Genomic DNA, 19948 nt, shown 5'->3' with positions numbered 1-19948 from the left:
ATATCTGTTTTAAGTATTTATTCCTAACTTAGTGCTTTTTTAATGTTGATTCTTGCCTTTTAACTATATGGCACTTTGTCGAACCATAGACATTTGAACGTATCTGTCTTTCACTATGTGTATTTTGTATTTTGTGGCTCTCATTCCCTATCTGAGTGGTTCTCCAGTGGGAGATATTTTGCCTTCCAGGGACCATTTGGCAATGTGAGGAGACGTTTTTTTGGTTGTCTAACGGGGGTCATCTACTGAGCGGAAACTACAGATGCTGCTAAACATCTTACAATACACAGGAAAGCCCTCCATAACAAAGAATTGTTCTGGACTAAAATGTCAATGGTATTGAGGTTGAAGAGCCCTGTTTTACCCTAAGGCACATCAGGGTTTTCTCTCTCTCTTTCTCTCTCTCTTTTTTATAATGTTTATTTTTGTGAGAGACATAGTGCAAGCGGGGGAGAGGCAGAGAGAGAGGGAGACACAGAATCCGAAGCAGGTTCCAGGCTCTGAGCTGTCAGCTCAGAACCCAATGCGGAGCTTCAACTCGTGAACCATGAGATCATGACCTAAGCTGAAGTCAGATGCTCAACTGACTAGGCCACCCAGGTGCCCCTAGGTTTTCCTCTTATGAGTATATTCTCTTCTATAAATTCTTGTATGTTTGAGTTTTTCTTTAATTCCTCACACACATCCAGTGTGTATGTGTGTGTGTGTGAATGGTGAGTGCATAATTATCATTTTCCCAACAGTATCACTCTGAATATTAAATCTATCCTTGACCCATTAATCTAAAATGTCACGTTTATCATTTACTACTTTCTCACACCCACAGTCTGTTTCTGGACTCCCTTCTGCTTTGTGACCTGGTTTTCTGTTTTGCAGGACCAATTCCACAGTATCCTATGTTCAATACATATTTTGATATCTAGTGGGATAAATACTCCCTTATATTATTACTGTCATTTTATTGAAACTCATATACTTTTTCAGCTCACATACTCATTTAAAAAACATTTGTGGGGCTAATCTTAGAATTTCTTTTCCTGACTTTTAGAATTAGCTTGTCAAGTTTTTTTTTTAAATGGCTTTATTGAGATGTAATTTATATAACTCATTGTTTAAAGTATACACTTCAGTGGTTTTTTTGTGTGTGTATTCACAGTTGTGCAGCCATCATCACAATCTAATTTTGGAACATCTTCGTCACCCCAAAAAGAAACCTGTGCCAGTTAGCAGTCATTCCCCATTTCATTCCCCAGTACCTGAGCCCTAGGCAACCACTAATCTTTCTGCCTTTATAGATCTGAATATTTTGTATAAATGGAATCATACAATTTGTGGTATCTTGTGACAGGCTTCTTTCACTCAGCATAATGTTTTCAAGTCTCATCCATGTTGTGGAATGTATCAGTACTCATCATTTTTTTTTTACCCCTGAATAGAATTCCATCCTATGGTGTGTTTATTTCCTAGGGCTACAGTAACAAAGTAACACAAACTGGGTAGCTTAAACTAACACAAATGTATTCTCTCACAGTTCTGGAGGCTAGAAAGTCCAAAACCAAGGTGTAAGGAAGGCTACTCTGTCTCTGAGGCTCAGGGGGAGAATCCTTTCTTGCCTCTTCTTAGCTTCTGGTAGTTGCTGGCAATCCTTGGCATTCCTTGGCCTGCTTCTGTCTTCACATGGTCTTCTTCCCTGAGCGTCTGTCTTTACATGCTAAATCTCTCTGTGGGAGCCTGTTTCTGTGTCTCTTCTCCATTTAAGGACACCAGTCCTATTGGATTAAAGGCCCACACTACTCCAGTATGACCTTGTTTTCACTTGATTATGTGTGCAAAGACCTAATTTTCAATAAAGTCACATTCACAGGTACCCCTGGGACGTCAACATATCTTTTTCAGGGGCACAATTCAACCCATAACATTATGGAAATGGTATATTTTATTTATCCACATCAGCTGAAGGACATATACACTGTTTCCACTTTTTGGCTATTATGAATAATGCCCTTAAGTATGTTTTCATTCTTCTTGGGTATATACCTAGCAGTGGAATTGCTGGATCATATGGCATCCCTATTTTTTTTTTAATGTTGTTATTTATTTTTGAAGGAGAGAGAGAGAGAGAGACACAGAGCATGAGTGGGGGAGGAGCAGAGAGAGGGAGACACAGAATCCGAAGCAGGCTCCAGGTTCTGAGCTGTCAGCACAGAGCCTGACACAGGGCTCGAACCCACGAACCGTAAGATCATGACCTGAGCTGAAGTCGGATGCTTAATTGACTGAGCCACCCAGGTGCCCCAAGCATCCCTATGTTTAACCATTTGAGGAACTGCCAGACTGTTTTTCAAAGCAGCTGCACCATTTTATATTCCTACCAGCAATGTGTGAGCATTCTAATTTCTCCATATTATTGCTAGCACTTATTATCTGTCTTTTTGATTAGAGCCATTCTGGTGGGTGTGAAGTGGTATCTCATTGTGGTTTTGATTTGTATTTCCACAATAGCTTTTCAAGTGCTTATTGTCCATATGTATGTCTTCTTTGAAGAAATGTCTGTTCAGATCCTTGCCTGTTTTTAACCGATTTGTCTTTTTTTATTATTGAATTGTAAGAGTTCTTTATATATTTGAGATACATGCTTTTGCCAGATATATGCTTTGCAAATATTTTCTCCCATCCTAGGGTTGTCTTTTCATTCTCTTGGTGGTCAATTCATTCTTTAAAGAGTTTTTAAAAATTAGGTTGGCATTGCATTTATATGTTATTTTGAATATTTCTGTGAAACAATCTTCTTATGAAAAAAAGTAGTTATAGTACTTTTTGCAGAAAGTTGATGAAAGGATTACATGAGCAATGTATACTTGATTGTGTATAATATGTGGTACTTAGCACACGATACATGCTCTGCATATGATAGCTACTATAATATATCTCTGCTCCTCCAGTCTTCTGTATCTTCAGTAAAGTTTTCTATTTTTCTTCATATCAATCTTGCACATTTCTTTTGAGTTTATGCCTAGGGTTGTGTGTGTGTGTGTGTGTGTGTGTGTGTGTGTGTGTATGGTTGTTTTGTGTGTTGTTTTTAAAAAGTGTATGTTGCTATTATGAGTGAATTTTTTCTTTATATTCTTATAGTGGGTTTGGAAAGCTATTGATTTCATATTTATCGAACTTTCAAAATGATAAGTTGTAAAATGTATGACTTTTCTCCTTATGTAGGTGATACTAATGCAGCCATTCTGTTAGGATACATGGTTCCTTTTTTTTTTTTTTTCTTTCTTTCTCTTTTTCTTTCTCTTTTTAATGGAAGCTCTACCTCCAGTATGAGGCTTGAACTCATGGCCCCGAGATCAAGAGTCGCATGCTCTTCACGTGACTGAGCCAGCCAGGTGCCACCCCCCACCCCCACCATGGCCCTTTTTCGTTCTGCCTTCTTCTGCACTGATTTGGATCTTCTTCCCTTCCCAGATCACTGTTGAGTCTCCCAGAGGTCTTCCTGTCTCTTGCCTTACTCTTTTCCAGTCTAGTACCGACACAGCCACCATGGTGTTCTTTGAAATATGAGTCTGATGCTGACACTCCCCTTATAAGTCTGTTACTGGCTCTCCATTACCCATGAGGTTTTATCTTGTAAGGTAATTTTAGGGCCCTCATGACTCAACCTGTATCTACTCATTCCAGCATCATCTGTCTCTGTTTCCTTATATGTACATTATGCTCTGGCACAGCACTGCCCAAATATAATATGAGCCCCATAAATAAAGTTTTCTAGTAGCCACATTCAAAATGTAAAAAGAAATAAAGCGAACTTAATTTAATAACATGTTTTATTTAACCTAGTACATCCAACTGTTATTTCAGCATACATATGAAAAAGCAATGTAGAAGTCATATAAATAGAAATTATAATAGAAGTTCCTAGGGGTGGGAGAGATGGAATGAGAAGTTGTTGTTTAATGTGTACAGAGTTTGTGTTTGGGGACGATGAAGAAGTTCTAGAAATGAATAGTAGTGATGCTGCTCAACACTGTGAAACGTAGTTAATGCCCCTGAGTCATACACTTCAAAAATGGTTAAAATGGTAAATTTTGTGTTAAGTATATTTTACCAAAATAAAAAAGGTCCACCTTAAAAACTCGGTGTGAAAATTGTCAATAACATACTTTTACTTTTTTTGTGCTGAGCCTTCACAATTCTGTATTTTACACTAACAGTATGTGTTAAATTTGCTTGAACCTTTTCACCTATACTGCGCTGCTCTGTGCCTTCCGTGTCCTCGCACACGCTGGGCCGCCTGCCCGGAGTGCCTGTCTGCTGTCTGCGTGTGCACCTGGGCAGTGTGTGCTCATTTTTAACACCAGCACCAATCTCAGATGCCCTCTCTCCCAGCGAGTGTTTCTGTTGATAATACCCGCACTCCTTCCTTTTGGCCATCCCCGTGCTGTGTGTGCTTCTGTTGTTGGTGCTCTCTCACTGCATGGCAACTTGCTCACCACGTGAATGTCTCCTTTTCTGAATCCTGCATTTCTGGAAGCAGACGGTGCCTTTTAACTCTTCTTACCTAGAGTCCGGCTCAATGTGTGGCTTCCTGAAAGTGCTACATACACTTTTGCTGAACGAATCCTTTGGCCGGGAAAAAACCTGCACAAAACCTCTCCGTGTAAAAATGGGTTTATACGTTTTTTGAATGTTGTCAAGAGTTCCCTCCTGCTTGCTCCTTCCAATTTCCCTGTGAGGCCTTTCTTTTACGTGGGCCACACATGACAAAGAATAAGTCGGGAATCTTACCATATGCCTGGGAACTTCATATCTGAGGGAGTCCTTCTCAATGGAAGCAAATCAGTAATATTTTGTAAAGCTTTTTCTACTTTAATGTCACCTTATTTTAATGTCGTGAAATATGGAGATAGTGTGAAATGCAAAAGAAAATGGAAAAAATGAGTAAAAACACGTGAGAAGATGTTATTTTCTTTGCAAACAAAAATTCACTTATCTATGCAAAATGATGTTTAAGTTGAGAGGGAATGCACAATCAGGATGCAGAGTGGTCTCAGAGGATGAAACATTTGGACATTTGGCTGAAACAAACAAGATGAAATTTGAAAGAAATGTAAAGTTTTGGATTTCAGTGCAAAATATAAATCATAAATATATGAAGTGGGGAACTCGTTTTGGTATCTGTGAATTTTAATTTACCACAAGCTTTATGTGACCCACCATTGGGTTTCTTGTACTCAAAAACAAATCATTTGGTACAGCATCCATAAAATATAGGGCCCAGACCCTAGGAAGTAATAGTACCAGTGTCATTCACACCAGTTGGACCCTATCTCAAGTACTGAGTGCTGACCTGGGTGCCACATTTAAAGAGATCCATTGACAAACTTGGAGGTGTTCAGAGGTATCTGCCCACAACGATGACCTTCCCAGGTCACTGGAAGGCTGCTTAGATTAAGAAGAATGTTCTAAGGGGAGTCCTAAGAGCTGTCTTCACGTATTTCACAAGCTCTGAGGAGGGAGTAAACGCTGTCGTCACTGCAGAGGCTGGACTGAACATCAAAGAGAGCAATTTCTAAGTAGGGAACTTTTGCAAAATACAAGGACTTTCAACAAAAACTCCCCTTAAGGTACTGAACTCTGTTCCTAGAAGGATTCAGGTAGAGACCAGGTCAAGATCTGTTAAGACTAGCACGGAAAGGATTCTTGACTTGTGCAAGAGCTTAATTTGCCTTCTAAATTTTAACTCTATAATTCGTTGATTTCTTTTAATAGGAGTTCTGTGGTATCTAGTAAGAACTGGCATTTATTGAACCCTAATGTCCTAGCCAATCCTGTGTTGTAGAGACTATCTTTCCCATTTTGCCAGTGAGGAAACTGAGACTTAGAGAAGTTCAGCTGACACTTAGAGAAGAAATTCGGGGAATTGCCCAAGTTCTATAGCTAGCAAGTGGCAGGGGCTGTGTTTGAACCCAAGGTATTTGACTCTAAGGCCCATCTCCTTACCCTCTACCTGAAGCTGCTCCCTGAATATGTTAACATATTTGTTTCATTCATTAAAATGTGATTTATTTCAGGAATATAATCACGTCTTAAGTGTTGAGTGGGATATTTACATGGCCTATCTCTGAAAATCATGAATTAAAAAAAGTATTTTTCTCATTATGAATAAATATACATACTTGCATAGAATTTGAAAAACCAAAGTTATTCATAAGCCTACTACCCTTCGGTAACTACTGTCATTAATTTGATGTTCAATTACTGTGTCCAGTTTTAAAAAAATAAAAGCAGCAGATTGTTTCAGTCAGGGGAAATGTTGAGGCACTGAAAGCTTTGGATACCAGAGCGTGCCCTTAGAGAGGTATCTTAGTCTGTTTGGGCTGCAAAACTAGAATACCACAGACCGGGTGAATTATAAAAAACAAAAATTTATTTCTCACAGTTCTGGAGCCTGGAAGTCCAGGATCAGGGTGCCGGCCTGGTCAGTCCTGGTAAGAGCCCTCCTCCAACAGGCAGACTCTCCACTTCTCACACTGGCAGAGATCAGAGAGAAGCAAGCTTTCATAGGGTACTAACACCGTCCACGGGGGCTTCAGCCTCATGACCTCACCGCATTCTCATCAGCTTCCAGAGGCTCCATCTCCTAGTACCGCCACACTGGGGGGGGGGGGGGGCGAGTTTCAACATAGGGATTTTAGAGGGGCGCAAACATTCCGCTTATAACACAAGATTTGATTTTTCTCACTTCTAGCCCAGTATTGAACCATAATGCTTCTCTGTGGCACCAAGGCTCACTCAGTAAGGGGAAAAATACTTTTTTCACTGGAATAAACAGATTTTTGTAATATGATGATTGAAATAGAGACATTTATCATAAAATACAATACCTGGAATTGTGTTGTATTCATTCGATGAATATTTATTGTTATCATCTCTGTGGCAATTGTTGGATATGCGTATATATGTAGTATTATATATAGTATAATATATATACTATATAGTAAATATGTAGTATATGCTATATAGTAAACATATAGTATATACTATATAGTGAACATATAGTATATATATATATATGGGTGTGGGTGTGCATATATATGTAATATTGAAGAAGCCAGGTAAGGTCCCTGTTTTCATGGGGTTTACAGTCTGGTGGGAAAGATAGACAATGAATAAATCAACAATTATCAGGCAGGCCAACAGGAAAAAAAAATTTGACAAATATGTACACCTGGGTAACCCAAGCCCCCATCAAGACATGGAATGTTATACAATTCTGGAAAGTTCTCTCTTGCCTGAAATGCTCTTCCCTAGAATTTTTCCTGACTGGCTTTTTTTTTTTTTTTTTTTTTTTTTTTTTGATACTCAGTGTTCAGCTTAAATGTCTCTTCCCTGTAACTCACCCTACCCCCCAGAGGCAGCTAGTGTTCAGATCTTTTTCTACCATAGATTAATTTTAGTTGTTCTGGAACTTTGTATAAATAGAACCATACAGTAACTCTTTTGTATCTGGCTTCTTTCACTCAGCCTAATGTTGAGATTCACGCATTTATCAGTAATTCATTTCTTTTTGTTATTGCCAAGTAGTATTCCATTGTATGGGTGTACCAACTGGACTTTTTCTAGGGTTTGGCTATTATGAATGAAGCTGTTATGAACATACTTATACAAGTCTTTCTGTGGATAGATTTAATTTATCCAGCTTGGGACTCAGAGGACTGTACTAAATCTGATGACCTCCATCTCAACTCTTCATTACATGGATGTCGAGATTCTCAATCTGTCCCCCATGTCTCTGCTATGTTTTCTACATCTTTCTCTCTGTGCTACATTCTGGGTGAGTTCCTCAGATTTATCTTCAATTCACTAACTCTCTCTGTCTGATCTACTATTTAACCTGTCTATTGAGTATTGAACTTTTAAACAATTTTAGCAAGTATTTTTTTGTATGTAGAATTTCTACTTTATGTTGTCTCCTGTTCATGTTTTAGATTTTATTTTCCTTAATTTCACTGAGTGTTATTTAAGTTCCTTTCAGATTTCAGATATGGATGTTTTTGTTTGATTCTTATGTGAAATATTTTTATTGGCTGCAGGGTATTTTAAAATTTTTGTTTTGTTTTGATTCATTTGTGAGTATTCTTCTAGGGACTGGTGTTGTTGGAAGTACTGCATGTTTCCTGGGTGGTAGAAACACACACACACACACACACACACACACACACACACACTCCAACCGAATTCACAAATTCTAACCATTTTTGCTTTAGTTTCTTTGGTTTTCAATTTTTTTAACGTTTGTTTATTTTTGAGAGACAGAGAGAGAGAGAGACACGGGGCGAGTGGAAGAGGGGCCGAGAGGGAGACACGGAATCCGAAGCAGGCTCCAGGCCCTGAGCTGTCAGCACAGAGCCTGATATGGGGCTTGAACTCACGAACCGTGAGATCATGACCTCAGCCAAAGTTGGACACTTAACCGACTGAGCCAACTAGGCGCCCCTTAGTTTTAGTTTCTTTAAAGCTAGTTTCTTTAAAACTTAGAGTTTCCTTTTGTGAGGATAATGTGAATTTGGGCCCTCTACTGCCTCACAGTGCAGGCCTGGGGATCTGCCTTCTCATGAGGAGTTCTGTTCATACTCTCAGCCTTGGGCGGGTGCTTGCCTGGACCATGGTAGTTGAACCCTTTCAGTTTCCTGTTCATGGACAAGGCAGCACTTCCCGGGTCCCAGCTGTGCCCTGGGCCTGTGGCCTAGACTTCTGGCCATGGACTGGCAATAAAGCCCAGCACTGAGGCTGCTAGGAGTTCTGGTCTGTGCCCTCCCCCCACCCCCACATATCTCCCACCCAGGAGTTCCAGGGTTCCCTGTTTCCATTTCTGGCAGCTGATGATTTCCCTTTCTTTTGAGTTTAACTCTTTATTAAACATTTATATTTTTGATGTTTTCTCCAGCATTTTGTATTGTTTAAAGTGGGAAAGGGAAGAGTTTTTTTTTTTAAACGTCTTTTCAGATTATTTTAACTAGAAATTTGTGCAAATTCTTGAATCTCATTAAGCCTTCAGTAAAAGTACTGGAGAAAGTACATGAGTACTTAGCACTTAGTACTTCTGCAATAAAGTAAGTATTTTAAAAATAACACAGCTATTTTCTTGTTTTCATTAGCAGTGTAATAATTGTGTGATTTCATTTTTTATCCCCCCCCCAGTTAATCCATGCCTACATGATTATAGCCCAGGGTTGTTGTAACTATTAAATTATTTAAAAAATAATTGTTATTGGAGTGCCTGGGTGGTTCAGTCAGTTAGGCATCCAACTCTTGATCTTGGCATGATCTTGTGGTTCGTGTGTTCGAGCCCCATGTTGGGTTCTGCGCTGACAGCACAGAACCTGCTTGGGATTCTCTCCCTGTCCCTCTCTCTCTGCTCCTCCCCTGCCAAAACGAATAAATAAACTTAAAAAAATTATTATTGAAGCTTTGAAAGATGATAAAAATAGTACACCTTCAGTGGGAAACTCTCGGCCATAGAAAAGTGTAGGCAGCATCTAGCAGGTCACCGTGTCTTTGGCAATACAGATTGTAGGCCAGAATCCACAGGTGGGTGGCACGGAGCCCAGAGTGTTTTTGTTTGGCTGGCACAGTGAATTTGTTGCTGACACTTAAAAATAGTGACATTTCACATAAAATTTAGATACCTGACTTCCCTTGAATAATGGCATTATATGACTACACTGGGCCTGCTTCCCAAATGGGATCAATTACTTTGTGCCGAACGGTGTCTGCCTCATGATCGCCCTGTGTGACTGAGGCTAACAGCCACTTACCATTTATTGTTACACATTTACTGTCATTATGTAAGTAGTACAGAAACAGCGCTGTATGTCCATTTCTCTGTCAAAAATAGGAACACAAAAGGTAGATGGAGAAAACCGTGTGGTATAGGAGAAATGGAAGAGAGACTGTTATGTGGAGTTTCCCTGACTGAAATGATCTGCCATTCTTATTGTTTATTTAATTGTGTGAAATAATTGAACATCACACTGATAACTGGTTACCTAAGGGTAGGAGGATTATAATTAATTTTAATTTTTCAAATTCCATACACGTATATGTATGTTCAGACACCCTGTTAATGCCTGATTAAGGGAGCACTGGGCAGCTGGTAGAATGTAGGGGCGTTTTCTTGGCTGAGAATGAAGACCAAGAAAGTACAAAAGTGAAAAAGTTAAATATCACTTTTTCCATGTGGAAATTTGTAGCTCTTTCTTTCTTTCTTTCTTTCTTCCTTTCTTTCTTTCTTTCTTTCTTTTTGTTGTTGTTTAGTTTGTGGACACATGGGTTGTAAGTGGAGCACTTTTTAGGGGAAAACATGTTTCCATATAGGTTTAAATTCTGTATATAAATATATTGTTGCCATTTGTTTTGCAGATTGTGGGATTACTGATATGCTTTCCTAAGCCGCAAAAAAGTTGAAGATGTCTAAATACTTAACGGCTTTGACAGTGACCACCCTTGTCGGTGTGGCTGTGGGGGGGTTTGTCCTGTGGAAGGGCATCCGGTGCCGGAGGAGCAAAGCGAGCCTTGACCCCTGGCAACGGCGGAGGCAGCAGCAAGCCCCGGGCAGGAGGGAGCAGCCCCCTCCAGCAGACGACCAGCTGCACTGCGGTGCCCCCAGAGCCTCGTGGGAGGAGAAGATTCTCGAAGCAAAGGTGGTGACTGTGTCTCACGAGGCAGAGTGGGACCACATCGAGCCATTGCTTAGGAGTGAGTTAGAAGATCTCCCAGTACTTGGAATTGACTGTGAGTGGGTAAGTTAAAAAGCAAAAATAAACCATGTAAATCTTTTCTGCTTTTCTAACTAGGGACCTTGAATAGTCAAGTAGAGGATAAGACTAAAGGAGAATTAGCTTGTTCTCAACTAGCTCATAAATAGAATTTAGCAGACGGAGAAGCTGCTTCTCTCGTCAGGAGGGGAGAGTGCTTAAAATCATGGGTTCTAGAGTGAGACAGATCTGTCCGAGTCCCATTTTGACCGCTTATTCTGTGAACTCAGACAAGCTACTTACCTTCTCAGAGGCTCATGAACTTGTTTGTCATAGGGCTGTAATGGTAGCTCCCTCCCAGGGCTTTTCAAAGGAGTCAAATAGATAAGCCCTATAAAGGGTTCAGCATGATTTTCACATATAGTAAGTACTCATTAAACATTAGCTACTATTAATATTTTAAATAGTATTTTCATAAGGATGCCATGGAGAAGTTAGTTAAGAAAGTCTATTTAAATGGGAATTATTACACAAAGTAGCATTTAAAGAGATAACATTAAAATCTGAAATACTGTTTGCTCTCAGCCAGGTACTTTGCTGTTTGTTTGCAGCATCTCATTTAATTTACACAGTAAATCCCGTGTGGGAAGATTCTATTGTTACCTTCACTTTACAGATGGGAGATGGGAGGCATAAAAAAGTAATCGCCGTTTGAGCCCAGGGCTTTCCTAACCATCTGGTTCATTTTTCTAATAGGCCTTCTTTGGGGAGAGTCGTTACATAGTTGTGATGAGGATCACAGGGTGCGTCTGTTCCTCTGTTATTCTGATTCACGGAGTGAACTTTAATCTCCTTGAAACAGAAGATATTACATAACTATAAATAAATCATAGTTATCATTCCTTGTTGATGTATGTCTTATCCGATATATGTCTTTTGGATATGTAGAACATGGCCTACGGCCAGGAAGTGTAATCAGAAGAGGCCCTAAGCAGAATAGCTGCCACCAAATCGGGTCCCAGATTTGGTAAGAGGTCAACCAGATGCCAGGGATGACCACGAACGAGAACACTTGACAGCGTCCAGAAGGGTTTAGTAGTCACCCAAGACCTTACGCCCGCTCAAGGGATTTCATCGTATCAGCAACAATAGTTGTTTCTGCCAGTGAGCATGGGTCATCAGGACAGCATTGGACACTTCTGGTCGATTCTGTATACGAAATTCTATCATTTTAGAAATAGTCCAACAATAATAGAAGAAAACATCACTAAACAGTGAGCTGTAGTAGATTAGGAACATTCACTTTTGCCAAGCGCCTTGATTTTCTAACTAAATGAAGTATAACTGCAGCCGCAGGGTAGTCTGAAGTGAGTGGTTAGTAACAGCGGTTGATTTAATAATGTTTAATTACTGTAGCAGAGATGTGGATAAGTTAAAGTGGCAAATAACCCAAAACCCACTTCATTTTGGCTTTGGATAAGTATTGAATTCATGCTGGATGCCACATCTTCAGGTGTGATTGCATTTCCCTGTTTGCTGCCACAGAAAAGCTTTATGAAGAAAATTATTCTTCCTTGGTGTCGCCATTCTTCCATTTCCCTTTCTCTTTTTAAAAAAATTTTTGTTTTAAATGTTTGTTTATTTTTGACAGAGAGGGAAACAGAGTATGAGTGGGGGAGGGGCAGAGAGAGAGGGAGATGCAGAATCTGAAGCAGGCTCCAGGCTCTGAGCCATCAGCACAGAGCCCGATGCGGGACTCAAACTCACCAACTGTGAGATCATGATGTGAGCCGAAGTCGGATGCTTAACCGACTGAGCCACTCAGGTGCCCCTCCCTTTCTCTTTTATTCACTTGTGTGTGCTTGTATAGTTGACGTTTTTGTTCTTGTCTAATACAGTGAGTATTTGTTTGGATTTACCAAAATGTTTACCTTTTTCTTTGCTCATATTTTCCTTAGGATCATTTTCTTTAAGGTCATTCTTAGAAGTTTATGTCTTCAAAGCTCATTAAACTAGTTGTCATTGTTCTTGTTTTGAAAGTGTCTTTAGTTTGCTCTTAAGCTTGAAAGAAAGGTATTTTACTGGATACAGAATTCTAGCATGGCAATTTATCATCATTTTCAAGACAGTATTCCATTGTCTTCTGGCTTCTGTTGTTGCTGTTTAAAATGACTATCAGACTAAGTGTTGATTCTTTGTAGGTAATCTAACTTTCTGTAGCTCCTTTTAAGATCTACACTTTGAGTTTGTGGTCCTGAAGATTCAGTATGATGAGGCTAAGTGTTCTTTCTGTATTACCAACATGGGATTCTGAGAGATAGGTAGAAATGAGGATTGACATCTTCTATCAATTTTTATTTTATTAGTAGTATTTTTTAAAGAAGTCATTGCATTTTCTTTCTTTTTTTAAAGCTTATTTATTTATTTTTGAGAAAGACAGAGAATATGTGTGTGAGTGGGGGAGGGGCAGGAGAGGGAGAGAGGATCCCAAGCAGGCTCCATGCCATCAGTGTGTAGCCCGACACGAGGTTCGAACCCACGAACGGTGAGATTCACCTCTGAAATTGAGAGTTGGACACTCAAGCGCCTGAGCCACCCAGGCGCCCCTCTTTTATCAATTTTTGAATTCTCTTTGCAGATTGTCTTTACCCTGTTTGTTCTTCTCTCCACCACCACCCCCCCCCTTTTCTTTCTCATCTTCTCCCTCCTCTTCCTTCTTTCTTGCTGTAATTTGATCAGCTCTATTCTCAACTTTTTATGTTATCCTACATATCTGGTAATCTCTTTTATATTTAACATATTGTAGTCTCTATGGATTCATTTTGCACGGTTTCTTTAGGTCCCTTTTACAGTCCCCTTTTTCTTTATTTAGTTTTGTCTAATCTGTTTTACTTGCCCCTGAAGTCTTTTTTTTTTAACCTTTTTATTGTGAAATAAAACACATCAAGAAAAGTGCCTGAACCGAAAATAGCTAAATGATTTATCTAAAGAGAACAGCTGTGTAACTAGAAACTAGGTCAGGAAATAGAAGATTGCTAGTACCCCAGAAGCTCTGCTTATAATCATTGTCCCCCAACAGTTATCATTATCCTGATTTTATAGTATTTACATTCTTGTTTTTCTTTATACTTTTACCACTTATGCATGCATCCCTAAGCACTGTAATTTAGATTTGCCTGCTTTTTAAATTTAATATATGTGAAACTGTAGAGTATGTATTCTTTTGTGTCTGACTTCTTTTGCTCAACATTGTGAGATTTATCTATGGTGTGTGTGACTGTGATTCTTTGCCATATAGTAATCCCTTGTATAAATATATCATGATTCACTTCATCCATTCTAATATTGATGGGCATTTGAGTTTGTGGTTTGGAGCTCTTACAAATAATGTTGCAATAAATTTATGGACACAATATTATTGGGCATATGTATCTAGGAGTGGAGTCCTACATTGTAGAATTGTGTGTATGTTTAACTTACATGGATGATACCAAACTGTTTGCCAAGGAGGTTTTAACTAATATACCCTCCTGTCAGTATCGTATGAGTGTAGCCATTGTTCGGCTGTTTTCAGAAGTGGTTATACTGATTTAACCTCCCACCAAGGCTGTCTTTGTCTGTATCTCGTCAACAGTTGGTACTGTTAGATTTTTATTTTTAATTTTTGTTTATTTTTTGGTACTGCCAGATTTTTATTTTTATTTATTTGGGACTGTCAGATTATTTACTTTTTTACTAAGCCATTTTTTAATGCCTCTTTATTTTTAGAGAGAGGGCATGCATGCACAAGTCAGGGAGGAGCAGAGAGAGAGGGAGAGAGAGAATGGCAAGCAGGCTCTGTGCTGTTAGCCCAGAGCCTGACATGGGGCTCCATCCCACGAACTGTAAGATCATGACCTGAGCCAAAATCAAGAGTCTGACACTTACCTGACTGTGCCACCCAGGCACCCCAACGTCTCCTTTTTCCATTCATCAGTTGACGGGCACTTGGGCTGATTCCATAATTTGGTTATTGTAGATAATGCTGCTATAAACATTGGGGTGCATATATCCCTTTGAATTAGTATTTTTGTATTCTTTGGGTACTGCAGTTGCTGGATTATAGGGTAGTTCTATTTTTAACTTTTTTGAGGACCTCCATACTGTTTTCCAGAGTGGCTGCATTGGTTTGCATTCCCATCCACAGTGCAAGAGGGTTCCCCTTTCTCTACATCCCCTTTCTCCACAAGCCACCGTGCCTGTTGTCTCTTGTGTTGTTGATTTTAGCATTCTGATGGGTGTGAGATGGTATCTCATTGTAGTTTTGGTTTGCATTCCCCTAATGATGAGTGACATTGATCATCTTTTCATGTGTCTGTTGACTATGTGTAAAAAATGTCTATTCGTATCTTCTGCCCATTTTTAAATTGGATTATTTGTGTTTTGGGTGCTGAGTTTGTAAGTTCTTGATATATTTTGGAATCTAACCCTTTATCAGATATGTCATTTGCAAATATCTTTTCCCATTCAGTAGGTTGCCGTTTAGTTTTGTTGATAATTGCCTTTGCTGTACTATAAAGTTTTAATTTATTTATTTTATTTTTTGGTTGAGCATCTTTTTACATTTTATTGATCATTTAGATATCTCTAAGTGGCAAGTCTCTTGCCCCTTTTTCTTTGATTTGTCTTTTTCTTACTGATCTATTATAGGAGTTCTTTTTACATTCTGGGTATGAATCCTTTGTGAGTTAAATGTATACCTCAAATGTTTTCTCCCATTCTGTAAATTGCCTTTACATTATTATTTTTTTAAGATTGTATTTTTTTTTTTAAGATTGTATTTTTTTTAAACATTTTATTTATTTTTGATACAGGGAGAGACAGAGCATGAACAGGGGAGGGTCAGAGAAAGGGAGACATGGAATCTGAAACAGGCTCTAGGCTCTGAGCTGTCAGCACAGAGCCCGACGCGGGGCTCGAACTCACGGACCGTGAGATCATGACCTGAGCCGAAGTCGGCCGCTTAACCGACTGAGCCACCCAGGTGCCCCTTAAGATTGTATTTAAAAAAAAATTTTTTTTTAATTTTTATTTTTGAGAGAGACTGTGAGCGGGGGAGGGGTAGAGAGAGAGGGGGACAGAGGATCTGAAGTGGACTCTGCGCTGACTGCAGGAAGCCTACTGCGGGGCTCGAACTCACAAACCGTGAGATCGTGACCTGAGCCGAAGCCGGGAGCTCAACCAACTGAGCCACCTAGGCACCCCTTAAGAATGTTTTTTTAAGTAATCTCTATACCCAGCATGGGGCTCGAACTCATCACCCCATGATCAAGAGTTGCATGCTCTACCAACCGAGCCAGCTAAGCACCCCGCCTTTACATTCTTTTTAATATTCTCTTTTGATGATCAGAAGATCTGTATGGTACAGTTTAAGAAGTCTTATCCTATTCCTATGCATAAAGATATTTCCTGTATTATTTTCTTGGAGTTTTATGGCATTAATCTCGCACATTTAGATTTATGATTCACCTGAAATTCATTGTGTGTGGGGGTGGGGCTGCGAGGTAGGGTCAAGTTTTATTTTTCCCTCATATGGATATCCACTTGTCCTACCTAGTACCATAAATTGAAAAGATAAACCTTTCCTCACTGCTCAGCAATGCCTCTTTACCTCAGAACATATTATCTGTATGAATAGATCTGTTTATGGGCTCTCTAATAGTCTGTTTTGCTATTCTTGCACCAGTGATCACAAACTATCTTAGTTCCTGTTGTTTTATCATGACTCCTGATACCTAGGACAGTGATACTTGCTATCTTGTTCTTTTGCCAGAATATCTTCATCTTAGTCCTTTGCATTTCCTTATACTTTTTAAAACCTGCTTTTCAGGTTCTACAAAAAAAATTCTTGATATTTTTTTTTTTTTCAACGTTTATTTATTTTTTGGGACAGAGAGAGACAGAGCATGAACGGGGGAGGGGCAGAGAGAGAGGGAGACACAGAATCGGAAACAGGCTCCAGGCTCCGAGCCATCAAAAAATTCTTGATATTTTGATTGAGATTGTATTGGCATCAGTAGATCAATCTGTGAGGAATTAACTGCTTAGAATATTGAGTTTTATAACCTAGGAATATTTATTTAGATCTCTAATTTCTCTTAAAAATCGGTAGTTTTCTGTGATTTTAAAAATTCTTTATAAATGAAATCTTTAAAATTTTTTTGTGTTTCTGGTATATGGAAATGCAGTTGATTTTTATATATTTCTCTTCTATTAAGGACCCTTAATAAACTCATTAATTCAAATTACTTGTAGATTCTTTTGGATTTTTGTGTACACTCTTCTATCATTTGAGAAGTGACCATTTTCTTTCTTTCCAGTCCTTACATCTTTTGTTTCTTTTCTTACCTTACTGTACTGACTAGGATTACAGTGTAAGTGCCCAGTAGAAGTGGTGACAGTAGGCATCCCTGACTCATTCCCTATCCCAAAATGACAGCTTTCAGAGGTGCCTAGGTGGCTCAGTCAGTTAAGCATCCGACTTCGGCCCAGGTCATGATCTCACGGTTTGTGAGTTCGAGCCCTGCATCAGGCTCCCTGTTGTCTACACAGAACCTGCTTCGAATCCTTTGTCCCCCTCTCTCTCTGGAGGTCCCCCACACTTGCTCTTTCTCTTTCAAAAATAAGTAAACATTAAAAAAAATTAAAAGACTAAATAAATTTTTAAAAATGACAGCTTTCAACATTTTCATGTTGAATACGATATGTGCCATGTTCGGCAATGCCGATGTTTGTTTGTAGATCCCTTTACCAGATTAAATACATTGAATTCTATTCTTGGTTTGTTAAGAGTTGTTTGTTTTTTTTTTTTCATTATGAACAGTTGTTGAATTTTATCAAGTACTTTTCTGTATTTCTTGAGATGACTATGTAGTTTTTCTCCTTTATTCTGTTTTTGTGGTGAAAGACATTGGTGTTTTAATTTCTGGAGTAAATCCAAGTTGGTCCTGATGTCTTTATTCTTTTTATACATTGCTGAATTCATTTTGCTAATGCATTTTAGAGGATTTTTTTAAAACTATGTTCATGAGAGTGATATTGGATTATAATTTTCTTTTCTAGAAATGACCCTGTCTGATTTTGAGTAAAAGTTATATTGGCCTCACACAACAAGTTAATGTTGTGTTCTCTGGAAGAGTTTCTATACGATTTCATTCTTTTTTGGGCACCTGAGTGGCTCAGTCAGTTAAGTGTCTGACTTGATTTCAGCTCAGGTTGTGATCTCACAGTGGTGAGATCAAGCCCTTTGTTGGGTTCCATGATGAGCATGGAACCTGCTAAAAATTCTCTCTGCGGGGCACCTGAGTGGCTCAGTCGGTTAAGTGTCCGACTTCGGCTCAGGTCATGATCTCGTGGTTCACGAGTTCGAGCCCCGCGTCGGGCTCTGTGCTGACAGCTCAGAGCCTGGAGCCTGCTTCTGATTCTGTGTCTCCCTCTCTCTCTGACCCTCCCCCCATTCATGCTCTGTCTCTCTCTGTCTCAAAAATAAATAAACATTAAAAAAAATTTTTTTTAAAATTAAAATAAGTAAATAAATAAATAAAAATTCTCTCTGCTTCTCCCCATCCCCTGCTTGCATGCATGCTGTCTCTCTTTCTCTCAAAAAAAAAAAAAAAAAGATTGTCATTCTTTTTTCCTTAAATATTTGATTAGGATCTACTGGTAAAGCCATCTGCAGTTATTTTTTTTTTAAGGGAAGTGTTTGAATTAGGGATATCATTTTTTAATAGTTTTGGGGCTCTTCAAATTTTCTATTTCTTCGTGTCTTTTAAAAAAAAGTTGTTTATTTATTTATTAAGTAGTCTCTACATCCAACACAGGACTTGAACTCGCAACCCTGAGATCCAGAGTGGCATGCTTTTCCAACTGAGCCAGCCACGTGCCCCATCTTCATGTCTGTTTTGGTAAATTATATTTTTCATCAGAATCTGCTTTCAAATTTTAAAATTATGAGCATAAACATGTTTATAATATCTTCAGGTTTTTTTTCCCCAATCAGAAGGATATGTAGAGTTGGCTCCCTTTTCCTTCTTGACATCATTTATTTGTGCTTCTCTTTTTTCTTGATTTCTCCTTCTATGAGCTTATCAATTTTATTAGTCTTTTCAAAGAATCAACTTCTCACTTTGTTGATCTTCTTTATTGTATGTTTGTGTTTTATTTCATTGATTTCTTCTCTTTCTCTCATTTTTTTCTTCTACTCACTTGGGTATAATTTGCTCCATTTATTCCTCAAACTACTTTAATCTGACTTCCTACTATACTACCCCACTGAAACTGATCAAGTTGATGGCTTTCTTGTTTTCGAATCCAGTGGACACTTATTTAATAATCCAGTGTTATTCTAGCTGTCAAAAGCACCTGCACAGTTCCTGCATAAGACATTCTTCTTGGCTTTCATGTCTTCATACTTTTCTGTCTCCTATCAGTATGATTCTTTCCTCTTTTCCTTCTTTTTTTAAAAAATTTTATTTATTTTATTTATTTTTATTTATTATTATTTTTAAAAATTTACATCCAAGTTAGTTAGCTTATAGTGCAACAGTGATTTCAGGGGTAGATTCCTTGATTCCCCTTACCCATTTAGTGCATCCCCCCTCCCACAACCCCTCCAGTAAACCTCTGTTCTCCGTATTTAAGAGTCTCTTATATTTTGTCCCCCTCCCTGTTTTTATATTATTTTTGCTTCCCTTCTCTTATGTTCATCTGTTCTGTGTCTTAAAGTCCTCATATGAGTGAAGTCATATAATATTTGTCTTTCTCTGACTAATTTCGCTTAGCATAATACCCTCTAGTTCATCCACGTAGTTGCAAATGGCAAGATTTCATTCTTTTTGATTGCCGAGTAATACTCCCTTATATATATGTACCACATCTTCTTTATCCATTCATCCATCGATGGACATTTGGGCTCTTTCCGTGCTTTGGCTATTGTTGATAGTGCTGCTATAAACATGGGGGTGTATGCGCTCCTTCGAAACAGCACACCTATATCCTTTGGATAAATACCTAGTAGTGCAGTTCCTGGGTTGTAGGGTAATTCTATTTTTAATTTTTTGAGGAACCTCCATACTGTTTTCCAGAGTGGCTGTACCAGCTTGCATTCCCACCAGCAGTGCAAAAGAGATTCTCTTTCTCGCATCCTTGCCAAC

General features: G+C 38.8%; 1 protein-coding gene across 2 annotated transcripts in view; it reads left to right on the top strand.

Annotated features, from left to right (window-relative positions):
- Positions 1-19948, top strand: part of EXD2 (exonuclease 3'-5' domain containing 2) — a 50261-nt gene that overhangs the window by 1779 nt on the left and 28534 nt on the right. For both annotated transcript variants that reach the window (XM_047079442.1, XM_047079441.1), the window contains exon 2: positions 10423-10802. In XM_047079442.1, coding sequence (XP_046935398.1) covers positions 10470-10802 — 333 coding nt within the window. In that variant the 5' untranslated portion in view covers positions 10423-10469. The remainder of the gene's footprint in view (positions 1-10422; positions 10803-19948) is intronic.

Source organism: Lynx rufus, unplaced genomic scaffold (genome assembly GCF_022079265.1).
Source record: "Lynx rufus isolate CCGP_SWC_20201006 ecotype Redwood Valley unplaced genomic scaffold, mLynRuf1.p SCAF_17, whole genome shotgun sequence".
Taxonomy (NCBI): domain Eukaryota; kingdom Metazoa; phylum Chordata; class Mammalia; order Carnivora; family Felidae; genus Lynx; species Lynx rufus.
Note: the sequence above shows the minus strand (reverse complement) of the source record. Positions and strands in the feature narration are given on the sequence as shown.